The sequence below is a fragment of the Rhinolophus ferrumequinum genome, chromosome 17, assembly GCF_004115265.2.
Source record: "Rhinolophus ferrumequinum isolate MPI-CBG mRhiFer1 chromosome 17, mRhiFer1_v1.p, whole genome shotgun sequence".
NCBI lineage: Eukaryota > Metazoa > Chordata > Mammalia > Chiroptera > Rhinolophidae > Rhinolophus > Rhinolophus ferrumequinum.
Genome location: NC_046300.1, coordinates 18,626,253 through 18,641,050, shown reverse-complemented (window position 1 = coordinate 18,641,050; position 14,798 = coordinate 18,626,253). Strand labels below are relative to the sequence as shown.

The 14,798-nt window shown below is 40.0% G+C and overlaps 1 protein-coding gene across 4 annotated transcripts in view; it reads right to left on the bottom strand.

Moving 5' to 3' along the window:
* The window catches only part of OSBPL10 (oxysterol binding protein like 10), a 261,600-nt gene that overhangs the window by 151,301 nt on the left and 95,501 nt on the right, over positions 1–14,798 (bottom strand). For all 4 annotated transcript variants that reach the window (XM_033132493.1, XM_033132491.1, XM_033132494.1 and 1 more), the window contains exon 3: positions 13,781–13,860. In XM_033132493.1, coding sequence (XP_032988384.1) covers positions 13,781–13,860 — 80 coding nt within the window. The remainder of the gene's footprint in view (positions 1–13,780; positions 13,861–14,798) is intronic.

The following is a 14,798-nucleotide window of genomic DNA, read 5'->3' as shown; positions in this document are numbered from 1 at the left end:
CCCTATGTGAGTACAAATAATGGAATAAATTAGTTCAACTGAATCAAAACTGTTTTTTGTTTTTTTTCAAATCTGAACGTCCCCTGGGCCTAAGAGCATCATCCAGGGTGGCACTAATACTTTTCTTTTGGGCAAGGCCGGCAGCCTCACATTAAAATTATGCTTGAGAAGGTATGCAAAGTTGTTATACTTTAAGACAATAAAAATTCCCCAAACTTTATTGTTTTAATAAAAGCTGTTCTCAAATTGTGCTTTATTTACTTAATTTGATGATATGTTTAGGAGTTGGATGTTTAACACTTAATTTTAAGTACCCAAGAGGTAATTATCTATGAAAAATTCCAGGTGAAAAATGGCACTGAGCTTAATATAACATGAATGTAAAATTGCCCAACAGCAGAAAACAGGAAGATAGAGCCAAGGGAAGAGTAAATCCTCAGATGAGCTCATCCAACTTTACCTACTGAGAGTTTATCAAGCTTACACCCATTGTTTTCTATTTCCCCAAAAGACTCGCTACTTCGGGAAACAGCACCCTCATGATGTTTTGCTTTTCAACCTGGGGCACTTTATATCCTCAGGGTCTCGGTGGGAATGTGATTCATCTTGCTTTTACCCAACAATTTGGGGGCGAAATGTAAATATTAAATCAGGCCAGTATATTACACAGTAAGATATACATGCTGAATTTTTTGAGACGTATGAGATTTCTAAAAGTGTTTTCAGGCAGGCAGCATTAACCCCCTGCCTCCTCCAGGGTCCCTCATTCTCACTGCGCTCCACAGGTGCAAAAGTTCTGTTCACAGAAGCCAGGACCCAGACAGGCGCTGCTTCTGCTACCAGCCAACCACCCCTCCCCTGAAGGCTCCAGCGGAGGAACAGCCGCTCGACGGGATCACGAGTCACTGTTTAATTCAAATAAAGGGGGACTTCCCCTAAAAAGCATTAAACTTGAACTACTTCAAACCATATCAAGTAAAATCGACACTGAGTAACAAGAATAGAAGCCTAATCTGAATTGGCAGGAATTTGGAAATTATCAAATATCTTCAAGAACACTTGGTTTTAAGACTTTCAAGTGAAGACTATAATGAGAAGGTTAATCAGTAACTACCTGGTGAAGAGCTTTCCTGCCTGCGGATAATGGACTAACTTGACAATGGCCTAGGAGAGCACAGAACTTAGCCAGACAACCTCGGCTCCTCCTTAAAAAATTTTTTTATAAATTTAAATTTTAACCATTTGAGTAACTCCAGGTGTGTGTGTGTGTGTGTGTGTGTGTGTGTGTGTCTCGAGTGAGAGAAAGAGAGAGCGCCAAAAAATTGTATGCACATTTTAAGAAAGAAAAAAACTATATTAAAATTAAAATTATAATACTCAATATATACCGATGTCTTTTGTTAAAGACGAATGTAAGTCACATTTGACTTCCGCAATTACAAGAAGTGCTCAAAGTGGTCACCATCAACGTAATTTTAATACAGTTTTTTCCTTTCTTAAAATGTGTATATTTTTTGGTTTTTCCTTTCTTAAAATGTGTATATATATATATATCCCAACAACGCACAATATGAAATTTTCAAATAGTATCAAATGGTACTCATAAATCCGTACTTTCTTTCTTTCTTTCAACACTAAATCTCCAGTCCCTTCTTCCTTCCCAGGGCAAACCACTATTACTAGCTCCTTGTGTGTCCTTCCAAAGATTTTGTGTGTGTGAGTGTGTGTGTGTGTGTGTGTGTGTGTATCTCGACTTCTGTTTTTTATTTGTTTTGACTGATTGATTGGTCCCACAATGGTATACCTCCCCCACCAATTTTTTCTTAAACTTTTCACCAATTTTAACATATAGCTATTTAAGTAAAAGAAAAACAATCTCTTCTGATTATTTTAAAGACCGGTTATTTATCGACAATACCCCATTTTGCAGGCTGTGCACCGTCTTGCACAGTCCAGTACAGGGTGTTACCCAGGAGGGCAGCTCATGAGGCCCAACTTGGCAGGAAATTAACTCCCATAAGGAAATTAACTCAGTGTCTGGCTGTACAATAGGAACACAACAAACATGATCTCATTTCATCCTCACCACAACCCATAATTCAATCTTCACATCAACAACAATTGTTGTCCCCATTTCATAGATGGGTCACTGAGGTTCAGAGAGTGACCTGCCCCAAGTGGCACTATAGGGCTAGTTTTTGAACGCAGTCCTGTCCACCCAACAGCATCACAGAAAGTGAGATTGGAGCTCCTTACCACAAGACCACATAAAATGAATAATGCCAAACTAGTTAAGTCTGAATTACACCAGAACTTTCTGATGCATGAGGAATATAATCACATGGGCAGTCTATCAAACTTATAATGGGAGAGTCATTACAATCAAGTTTTAGGAGAAGTTCTTAGCTACTACTCCTCAGTGATCCATCTTTAGGTGGAAGCAACCTAGCTCTACAACCCGGTTACCTATCAACACAGATGTTCTAGCAGAGCTGGAAGAGTCTGTGTCATAAAAGAAATGACGTTTGTGAAGTGTTAATGTCATTTAATCCTAAAAACCATCCTGTACAGTTGACATGATTTTGCCCAATATACAGAGGTGGAAACTGAGGCTAAGACAAATTAAGTTACTCTAGATTACAAGACTGTTAGTTGTTGTGAGTGGCCCAGGCACAGCCAGAAACAAGGTCCTTTGACTCCAATTCTCTACTCCATCCTCCATCCCTGATGCTCCATTTGTTCTCAAAAATTTCACTTATATCAAAAAAGATGTGAAAAGTGGAAAGACAAGTCACATAATAGGAGAAAATATTAGCAAATCATATATCTGATAAGGGTCTAGTATCCAGAATATATAAAGAACTCTCACAACTCAACAATAAAAAATGACAATGACAAAGGATTTAAGTAGACATTTCTCCAAAGAAGATATATGAATGGCCAATAAGCACATTAAAAAATGATCAATATCATTAGTCATTAGGGAAATGCAAATCAAAATCACAGTGAGAAACAACTTCATACCCACTTGGATGGCTATAATAAAAAAACAGACAATATCAAGTGTTGACAAAAATGTAGTGAAATTGGAGCCCTCACACATTACCACTGGGAATATAAAATGGTGTAGCCACTATGGAAAACATTATGGCAGTTCCTCAAAAAGTTAAACATAGTTACATATGACCCAGCCATGCCACTTTTAGTTACATACCCAAAAGAAATGAAAACATATATTCACACAGAAACCTGTATACAAATGTTCATAAGAACACTATTCATAATAGCCAAAAAGTGAAAGCAACCCAAATATCCATCAACTGTTGAATGGATAAAAGAAGCGTCCATATAATGGAATGTCCATACAATGGAATATTATTAAGGCATAAAAAGGAATGAAGTATTGATTCATGCCACAACATCAAAGAAGCTTAAAAACATTATGTTAAGGGAAATAAGCCAAACACAAAAGGCCATATATTTAATGATTCGATTTACATTAAGCGTTCAGAATAGGCAAGTCTGTGGAGACAGTGGTTTGTGGTTATCAGGGGCTGGGGAGAGGGGGTGGGTGGGTAATGAGTAATGACTCACTAACAGTCACAGGGGGTTTCTTTTGGGGATGATAAGATATTCTGGAATGAGATAGTGATGATGGTTGTGCAACTTTATGAATATACTAAAAACACTGAATTGTATACTTTAAAATGGTAAATGTTATGTTATGTGAATTATATCTCAAGTTTTTAAAAATAGATCGCAGCCACTTGCTATTTATGCAACCTTGGGAAAGCATATTACCCATCCTCCCGGTGCCTCAGTACCCTCACCTATAAGATGCAGTAATGGTATACCTGCCTCATCGGGCTGTTCTGAGAAAAATGTAAGATAATCCAAAAAAAGTGTTTTTCTTAGTACCTGCCACACAGACATAGCAATGTGTTGATAGATGCTGTTTATTATTTCCTTGTCCCCAAAATGTTTTCCTTTTGCCTGTTGTTTTTTCTCTCTTAAAAAAAAAAGTGAAGACACATTTTGCTTGAAAGTTACTCTTGATTTTCAATTACAGGAAGCTAATAGCTCTCTCTATAGAAATAGATTTCTCAAATACTTAACACAAAATGCAATCATATTTTAGGAACATAAAATATGGTAACTTGGATATATTCTTAAGGAACCAAAGTCCAACGCCGCTACTAATAATACATTACTGTTACTCGTACCAATAATAGGGATGGGACGAGGAAGGAAGGGGAAAGGAGAGTTGACATTTATTGGGGGCTTCAAATGCACTAAGTGGTTTATGTCCTATGCACTAAGTGGTTGTCATGACAGTGGCAGGTATGGAGGATGCAACTATGATTTCCCCACATCCCTAGGCGTTAAAGGCAAGAGTCAACCGTGAGGGATGGCGCATGAGCCTACACATGCACACACCCAAGCAGCGCTGTAGTACAGGTGAGCACTGATGGAAATGGGAACACAGAGGAGAGAAGAGCCGCTCTGCCCAGGCAGATCAGGAAGGCTTCACAGAAGTCTATGAGCCTTGAAAACCACACGGCCACTTGCCACATGAAGAACAGAGAGGGAAAGGCATTCCTGGCAGGAAGCATGAAAGTACACAGCGTGCCTGGGGAACTGCTTGTCTAGAGCACTGGGTGGAGGTGGAGGGAAAGCAGCTGGACCTGAAATGATGGGCACCCAATGCCAGGGTAAAGTTTTGGATTTTGTCTCAGGAAGTGCGGTGCCATGAGAGGTTGTTGGAGCCGGGAAGTAGCACCATCAGCAACCTTGCCTTGCTCCTCTGCTCCTCACAAAAGCTCAAAGCAGATGTTTTCTTGACAAGCAGCGGCAGTGGGGTGAGCATGTAGCAGAATCGGACCACCGATTCTGAGAGATTCTGAGAGAACACCAGCTCCTGCCTTCTGACAAGTAAGGTCCTCGTCCCTGTTGCACAGACAAGGCAACTCGAGAAGTGTGAGTGATCAAGTTATTCAATCCCAAGGCCACAGAGCAGACCCGAAGTCCTGATAGGAAGGATGGAAGGGGAAGGACAGAGGGAGTGGGGGAGCACCAGTCCATCTTTTTAGATTAAAAAAAAAAAAAGAAACTGTCCATAGCTCAAGAGGAGATTAACCTAAACATTGGTAAATTCCTCCTTAATATCTGCAAAGTACTCACTGAAGCTTTATCAGCACTAACAGGACTTTCCGTGATGATGGAAATGTCCATCATCTGCGCTGTCCAACACTGCAGCCATCAGCCAGATGTGGTACTAGGAGCCTGAAATGTGGCTACATGCGACTGAAAAACTGAATGTTTAATTTTGTTTCATTTCAGTTAATTAAATTTAAATAGCCTCGTATGGCTAGAGGCTTCCATATGGGACCACACGGTTTTAGAACCTACCTGTTGTCCTATTCCTTATGTCTACTGTTTTAAGACAAGTGGAACAAAGGGAGCTTGTAATCCCTCCCCACATTTTAATCATTCTATTACTTCTACTTCTTCCAAATAGTTCTGAGAGGTCTCAAATTTATTTAAACATAAAACAGAGGTATTCAGTATCATTTGTCAGATTACCACCAAAATTCTTAGCAGTCAGTCAATGAGTAACCAGTAGTCCGCTCTCAAGGTGAATAATACTGGGTATTGTTTTGAGGAGAATCAACCCTATTTCTTCATTATTAGCATAAATATTTTGGTACGCATTTTCATACCAATAGTGGGATGAGGTGAGGCCAGAACCCTGAACTAGATGACCTCTGAAGTCTTGTAACTGAGTGGTTTAGATTCTACACAAGTCACTGGGTTAGTCTCAGCAAGCAGGTACTTCCTGTTACGATGCATCCTAACCAAGATATCAAAGCACCTCTCCAAAGCCCTCTGGCTCATGGGTGGGGACGGGGGAACATTGTAGTCTTTCACCACCAGGAGATGGTGAAGATTGCTGGGAGAGACAATGAAAGAGTAGCTTCAAATCTCCTTGCTTGAAACTTGGCTATGGATTTAACATACAGTCAGAATTCCACACCCACACCTCCCCTTTCTCATTCCCCAGAAGTAGTTCACACATCCTCCACACCTTCCCCAAATAAAGTCTGGAATGTCCCCATACAGAGATGTCTGCACCTGGCAACCTGGCTACCAGGAGGGGGGGTCACCAGCTGCAACTCTCAACCCATCCAGTTCTGTGCACTCAACCAAGCACACAGCCCTCCGGACAGATGACACCCACAGAGCACGCAGTTCCGGGCGAGAGCGGACGTGGAGGCAGTTTGCCAGGCCCGCCCACCACTGTTCAGCCTCCTTTCTCACTGTCCAGTGTTCTGTCATGCCCTGCTTGAACCCCTGCTTGAACATCACTAGGGGATACCAGCCAGATGTTGTGGCAAAAGCAGAGGATGTGAGTTAGGGACTACATGCATCACAGGTGTCAGCTGTCACAAGGAGGTTGTGTAAACATGGGCAGGTCCTCATTGGGCTTTGGCTTCCCCAAGGCTAAAGGCGAGGCAGGAGCTGTCTGGGCCACTCTTGGGGCTAGCCACACCCAGGCACCACAGAGGAGACAGTGCTCTAATACCTCACATGAATTAGTATGCCAGCCATCATATCATTCAACTACCAGGGATTGGGGAGAAAAACAAGAAAAATACTAGTGATGTGGGCAGCTTCCAGCATGAATATGTATACATACACTCCCTGAAACTCAGCAGCTTTCACTGCTCATTCAAGACCTCCTAAGACTTATAATGAATTGAAAATCCTTTATTAGGCAATCATATTCTTCCATGCCCAAATCTGCATAAGATTGTACCCTGAAATTTACATTTTAATTTGGAATTAGCTGACAAAGACCAGGAGCCCTGACCACACACCCATGCGGTTTGCCACAGCATCTTCAAGCTCTTTACACAGACAGAGATTCCCTGGGACCTACTGCCCTCCTAATGGTGGTCATTGTTTGCTCTCAGAGAGCACACGTTCAAGTGCAGGAGTCAGACAGGGAACAGGATCATTGGAGCTTGAAGTAGTAAATGCAAAGGATTTCAAGCACAATGAATATTATAAAAGCCCCAAATACCTACATTTCCATACTTAATTTCACCACAGACGAAAAAAGCTACATTTTCCACTGTTAGGTAAATCGCCAGTAAAGACATCCCTTTATTTACTCAACTTCCCATCTGGATCTATACAAGAGCAGGACAAGGAATAAGGGATGAGAAAGGACTGAGAGGGAAGGGCATGTAGGCTGACTGGAAGATGAAACACAAAGGAGGCCCTAGAAATGTTCTAAGACACAGGCCACCAATCATACCATCACACAATCATTTTCAAGATAAAACCAGCCAAGCACAGAGAATGGGCTTGTGGCCCAAGTCTGGTCTTACGGGTCTTATAGTCCATCCTCATGGAGAGGGAAGCTGCTTAGGAAAAGCAATCTGTGTGATTGCTATGTATGTGCATGTACAGAAGAAAGACCGGAAGGATGGGCTCCAAAGGGAGTCATGTGATCTCTTTCTATTTCTCCACACAGCAAAGCATCTGGAAGGATGTACACTCAAATGACATCAATGACATCATCAGACATTAGGTCTGGGGCTGGGTATTGGGGTGATTTTTTCCTCTTCGTTAGACTTTCTTATCTTTTGGATGTTTTATATTGTGTGCAAGTAATAGTCACAATTTCTAAAAATAATGTTACTCCCATTATAGAGAGAGAAAAAAAAGCTTTCACAGCAATCACCAGTGAATTCATAATAAGAGTGTGTTTGTAGTGGGGATGGGGGGTGCCAGTCAGAAAGAAGCCAGCTGAGCCAAAAAAGGGAAGTTCTGAGCTGCGTCAAGAGTGTGAACCACCACACCCCATCTCACTGTTGTTTAATGGTTGAAAATCTCTATTTTAGGAGGAAGTGATAATCATGACCACACAGGCTGGAAGTCAGGGCAGAAGGTACGAATGCCCAGTGAGCATCAGAGCAGGCTAGTGAAGTACCCACTTAGTATACAAGTCACCCACACAAGTGAATCCACCTTCCATGTGTGGGTGAGAAAAATCTGAGAAATATTGAAAATACAATAAGTTTCCATCAAGTGCAGTCTTTAAAAATTCTTTTAATTGGTCAGACGGAAGCCAATGAAACTAAAATCTTCAAAATTTCAATGTCCTTTATGCTTTCTAATCATTGACCATTGTCCTCATTATCCCACTCTTCCCACAGGTCAAAAGTAACTTGAAAACAGCATTATTCATATGTTTCTCTGACTCCTCAACCTGCCCCCCAAATATTGATTTCTGTTGACTTTGAATGACCCCGAGTTCTCTAATGTGGCCATGTGAATATAATGCAGCCCATCAAAAAACAAAAACATAACCACAAATGGGTTAAAAAGCACACTTGTTTTCCTTGAGGGTTTGTCAACGCTCCAAAGGTGGCCGAGGTGCTGCACTTCCCAGCACCAATCTCACTAAAAATGTGCCCCTAACTCCTCCGAGGGCGTCATGTCATCAACTGGCTTTTTCTTGCGAGCAAGACACATGACAACTTTTAGGAGGTCACCATTTCCAAGATGAGGACAGAAAATCAGAAAGAATAAAGAGGAACTGAGCAGGTATGTTCAACAGGTAATTGGCAGGGTGGGGATTTAAACATAGGTCTTCTCACTCTGCACCCTATAGTATTTCTTCTAAACCAGAATGGGGTGAATTGAACCATGGATACACTCAATCAGAAGATGCTTTCAATTCAAAATTCAGAGGTACCTGCCAAAAATGCTCACCTTGTGTAAGCTTACATCACACACACACACAAATTAGTGCAAAAGGCCATGTCACTTTCAAGCAAATTCACTAAAGAAAATTTTGGAATCAGAATTTATTTAAAAGATTGGAGAAGGGTTCCTTCGATTACATAGAAGTTATAGGTATCTTATTACAGAGCTGTCCCCTCCGTGTTATAAAACATGGAGTTCATGGGGGTGGGAGTGGGGGTGGGCGTGGGGAACACTACCATCATGAACCTTCCAGTCAGCTCCTGCCAAGAAACTAGGATGGGGGATGGGTGAGAGGCATGTTTAGCAACTTGAGCTCCTGTCTGAGTCCAGTAACATATTGGCTGTGTGACTTTGGCCCCATCATGTAAGATCAATTGGCCTCAGTTTTCTAATTTGTAAAAATGGAGCTAATACTACCTACCGTGTTTCCCTGAAAATAAGACCGGGTCTTATATTAATTTTTTGCTCCAAAAGACACATTAGGGCTTATGTTCAGGGGATGTCATCCTGAAAAATCATGCTGGGGTGTATTTTCCAGTTAGATCTTATTTTCGGGGAAACACAGTACCTTACAGGACCACTGTGAAGAAGAATGCAATCATGAGTGACGGTCACCCGCACATAAGGTATTAATTCTCATTACTTCTGTCAACAGGCCACTTCCTTTTCCATCATCAGTGCTTAATGTGGTTCCCATAACACCACTTTTCCCTATTCTAGGAGTTTCCTAACACCACCTGCTTGATAAAAACAGGACACCCACTCCTACATTTTTGATACTTTCAAATTCATATGGGAGTAAATTCTCACGAGGACAGCTCTCTCAACACTTTTCCAACTAATGAAGTGCTCTACACTGCTTCCATTTTTATTGCAGTATTGAAAAGAGGATGTTTTGTTTTGTAGTTGTTTCTGTTTTCAGAGAAAGTTGGTGTTCTACTCTTGCTAGCAGATGTGCCTCACACCCTCGTGACTATAACACTAGAAGCCACAGGATGAACCTATGCCCAAAAAGGTGGATTCTCTGTTGTTTGGCAGTTTCCGTCCATCTAGAAACAGATACTAGTCTAAAAAGGACTGACCCCCTCTCCCATGGCGGGAAGAACAGCAGCACTGACTGATACCTGTGAGGTAAGACCAAGAAACAAAGAGATCTGAGTTCAAGTGTTAGCTGCACAACCCTCCCTGTTGAAGCTCCCTCATGTGTAAACCAAAGGGAGCTGGACTAGATAGTAGACATTTTAGATTTCCAAGGCCAAGGACTTTTTTAATATGGGAATTAATTTAAGAAAATTTTTAATCTGAGAATTAATTTGGAAATTAATTGGGAATCACTTTTGACTTTTGAAAGTAAGAACATGTATTAAGAACAAAAAGTACTAAACACTAAAATAGCTCAAATTCAAAAGACAGAATGAGGTGTTGATACATATAGCCGCATGGATGAAATTCAGAAGCAGCATTATGCTAAGTGAAAGAAGTCTGATGTGAAAAGCTGTATAATTCCATTTATAGAACATTCTAGGAAAAGCAAAACTATAAACAGAAAATGGATCAGCAGTCACCGAGAGCGAGGGAAGAAAGAAGGGAGTTGACCAAAACAGGGTATTGAGGGAACTTTGGGGGATGGGCTTATGATTGTGGTGGTGGTTACACAACTGTATACAGGTCAGAACTCAAACTTTACACTTAAAAGGTGTGAATGTTACACTACAAAGGGGTGGATTTTACTTTATGTAAATTACACCTCAATAAACCTGAGGTTTTTAAAAAGGCAATCAATCAATCCTCTACCATCTTCTACAATAAAAAGAATATTTAAACCCTCCAAAAGCAAAGAAATATCATTTCTAAATAAAGAACAGTCCTTTATAGAGAATTAAAGCTGTCTTGGGGAATAATTCATTCCCTCCTTGTTTTTCTCATTTCACTTTCTGGACTGGTGAAAACCTCAAGCAGGAACTGACTGATTTCGGAATCACGGGACTGGTCATCTTTAAAGCCCTTTGCAGCTCAGGGTTCTATAAATCTGGTTATCCTGCAATTCTCACTAAGGTGAGTTTCAATGATGGCACCATTCCATCTACCTAATATCTGTTCCAGGAAACACTTGATTTTACATAAATAGCTTTTAAAAGGTAAAAGTCCAAGCAGCTGTAGGGAGAATGTTCTCTTTAATCTACTGGGGAGGAACCTGCCCTGCTGAGAGAGAATGAGAAAGAACAAGTGAAGAGAAGGCTTAGCATAAATTCCTAAAAACCCTGATGCCAGGTAAGCAGCCACCCTACAGTGAACTGGAAGGAGATCAAGTTTATATTCCCTTTAAGCCTAACTCCATTTTAACTACTAACTTCTGCCCAAATAGCCCTGGACTTCCTAATGTTTCTGCTGAATAACAAGGTCTGTTCACAATTTAAAAAGTATTATTCCCCAATCGATCATGATAGCTATGCAACAAATAGGTGGTGGCAGCAATCTCACCTCCAGTCCTCAAAGAAGGAATCCTCTAGACCCTAATAACTAAATTATTATTTATTTTGGTTCCAACATTAATAGGTTAACTGTATTCTTGAAACTACCCAGCTAATAGGAAATCAAATTCTTCAGAGAATCTTCAAATCCTCTTCCGATTTCTTTAAATTCTCCTATTTCTTACCACCATTAGGATGGATATCTTTATCTTTCCTTATCTCCAGTAATTCATCAAAACATCACTGTGCTTCAAGTTCGTTGCCCCCTACCTGAATTCTTACACCCAAAAGAAATTCCAGATGAATAAATGACCTAAACATGATAATTAAACTATCAATTCACTGGAAGAAGGTTTTCATTATTTTGAGCAGAGAAGCCCCTTTCCATACATGATGCAAAACCAAAAGCCAAAAATGAAAATAAATTTGACCACAAACAATTAAATATTCTGCCTAGTAAAAATACGTATTCAAAGTCAAAATACAAATTACCTACAAGGATAAAATGTATACAGCACAAATGACAGACAAAGGACAAATATACTTAATATACATACAGCTACTGCAAAGAGAAAGATGAACTCAATAGAAAAATGGGTGAAGAATACAAATTGGCAATTCACACAACCTATAAGTGGCGAATAAACATTTGAAAACATACTCAGCCCCAGTCATGATTTTAGAAGTGAACATGAAAATAATGGGGGATCCGTTTTTTATCTGTGAAGACCGTCAAAAATTGAATGTTAGTTAAGAGCTACAGTGAGTGAGGGGGAAAAACACCCTTACACACAAAATTGATGGGAATACAATTTAGGGCAACATGTTTAGAAGACAATTTAGCAACAATGTCTATGAAACTTTAGAAGACACGTACTTTACGACCCAATAATTCCACTGGTATAAATTCATACTCACACACACACACACACACACACACACACACACACATCCCTACAGATACAAAAAGATATGTACAAAGATGATTTTTATCGCATATGTATAACAACAACAAAAACCTGCCTGTCTATCAGTTAGTACTTAAATACAGCACTGACATCCTTTCCTTGGAACACCATCTAGCCATCCTAAAATTAGATCCAATATGTCTAACAGGGAAAGATCTCCGAACTGTATTAATCACTGGGGAGGGGAGAGGAAAAACAGTGTACATAATATAATCCCACTGGTGTGAAAAAATAGACGTAGATATAGATGCAGATATAGACACAAACAAACTAGCACATGCTGCAATTTGTGAGAACGACGTACAAAGTCAGTCAAGAGGAATCATGTCTAATGATCCTACATGGCAACAGTGGAGATGTGTTCTTTTTACGTGATCCCCTTCTGTTCTGTTTTATTCTGTTTTATAAAAAGTAAAAAGATACATATAAAAAAATTTTAACTGTACTGCCGACATGTTTATAAAATAGTAATGAAATGTTCAGAACGCCTATTATAATTCCTAGAAAATAAAAGAGGCCAGAGGGAAAAAAGCTTTAGAAGTAGGGCTCTACCTACAATTACCCAGATTCTACTTGGGGCAAGTCAAGACGGGTATGAGACTGAGTGCAATTGTAGTAAGCGAGTGTCAAGGAAGAGAAGGTGTCTCTAGGAAGGGAAAAAACAAAAAAAAAAAATGAACAAAATCCTTGAGAAGAAATCATTTCAGATTGTATTTGGAGGCCAAACAGGGAGGTCTAACTAAGCAAGACATTTCCCAGGGCCCTGAGCAAGATGGCAGGTAGGTTATAATAAATGGGATCATCAGAAGTTTCAAGTGTGGGTCTTTCTAGCTGATGCATGGAATATGGAAAAAGACTGCAACTAGAGATAGTCACTAAATTTGAACTAATGATATAAAAGGGATAGACTTTTGGACATTAAAATGAATATTTATTGCCCTGAAAAAAATCATTTTGCAACTATTTCCTGTATTTTAATGACTGGAAATCCTCTGGATAATCCATGAAAATGCTGACTTCCTGTCTCCCGCACATCAAATCCAAGGTCTCATAGTGAATCCTGAGGAGAAAATAATTCATACCTAGATGCCAAATTACCCAAGAGCGATTTTACGCACTTAGAATGCAGAAGCTCCTGGCAGAGTACTTCATCAATTTGGGGTCTAGGTTTTATTTAAGGATCAGTGACAACGAGTCTTCATGAACAGTAAATCTGACTGCTCTGCCTCCAAATGAAATCATCCACACAAGCATCTCAACAGCCCGGTTAACAGCTGCCTAAATTAACAACACGGAAAGCAATGGGAAGTGTCTTTCCAGAATCAGTTCCAATAAAATGCCTGCATGCGGCTTCATGCTACCCACAATCAAATCCTACCACCTTTTTCTTGGCTTTAAATGTAAATGGAACAGGACAAGTCTGAATTCCATTACAGTGGGTAACTTTAAAAAAAATACACATACACATGAAAAACAGCTTTCCCCAAAGAAACAGATAACTGGGCTGAAGGGTAGCCGTCCAAGTTATTGGAATGCCTGCTCGCTTTCCCCATGGTTACCTACCTTAGAATTCGTTTCCATGTGGTATTTGGCACAAGCGCGAAGCTGAGTCACCCAAAACTGTTTCTCTTTTGCATCAGCAGCTAAAATAGAGAAAGAAATGCTTACTGAGATTGTTCCAAAACACATCCAACCTATTTCTACACCCACCTAAGGGAGTGGAGGGCCGGGGAAGTGAGGTGTAGAGGGAGAAGAGAAAGCAAATGCAGATCTCCAGATTCTCAAGTGGCCTGTACTTACGCCAAAAACACACAAATTACACTCAATCTCAACAGAAAATTCCCTCTTAATGCCATATTAAAAATGTATTCTGAAATGCCTGTTATAAGAACAATCTTGCCTTTTTTTTTTAACCTCCCCTGAAAAAATCATTTCTACTCTTTTGAAAAAGCAGCGAGGAAGGGAAAACACGATTATTTTTAAATGCCTCTACCACATGTGGCTAATATGAGGATCAAAGTATAGCTTTTCAGGGCCTTTTGTTATCCACCAGGCTTCTACTGTGGAGTTCTCAGCACTTACAAAATAAACGTTCAGTTGAATTACCATTTTAATATGTATTCTCAAGGATTCATATTAAGATTGGACAGAATGAGATACCAAATGCTGCCTTAGGGATCCTCCAATTCTCCCCAAAGAGACATTCAAGCATAACTCAACTGCCTAGTCTACACCCCCATCTCTCAAATACATGACATTATTTCCTTAAAATATTATAGATACAGAGCAGATTCTAATAAAATTGAAATCTTTGATTTAAGTGCACAATTAAGTACATACACATTTTAATATTAGATGCACAAATGTTGACTCTGCAGAAAACAGAACATTCCCCTAGAAATTATAATTGTGTACAAAAATGGGCCTACGTGTCATTGGTCAATAAAACGCCACTTGAGCCGAATTTTTCAGTTGTAGGACTGTCCAGGGTAATAGGGCAGTGTTGAGATCAGGTGAACTGAACTTCCAAAGAAAGGAGTTTTGCAACAACTACAGCCTTTGTTCTTAGGAAACATGAAGA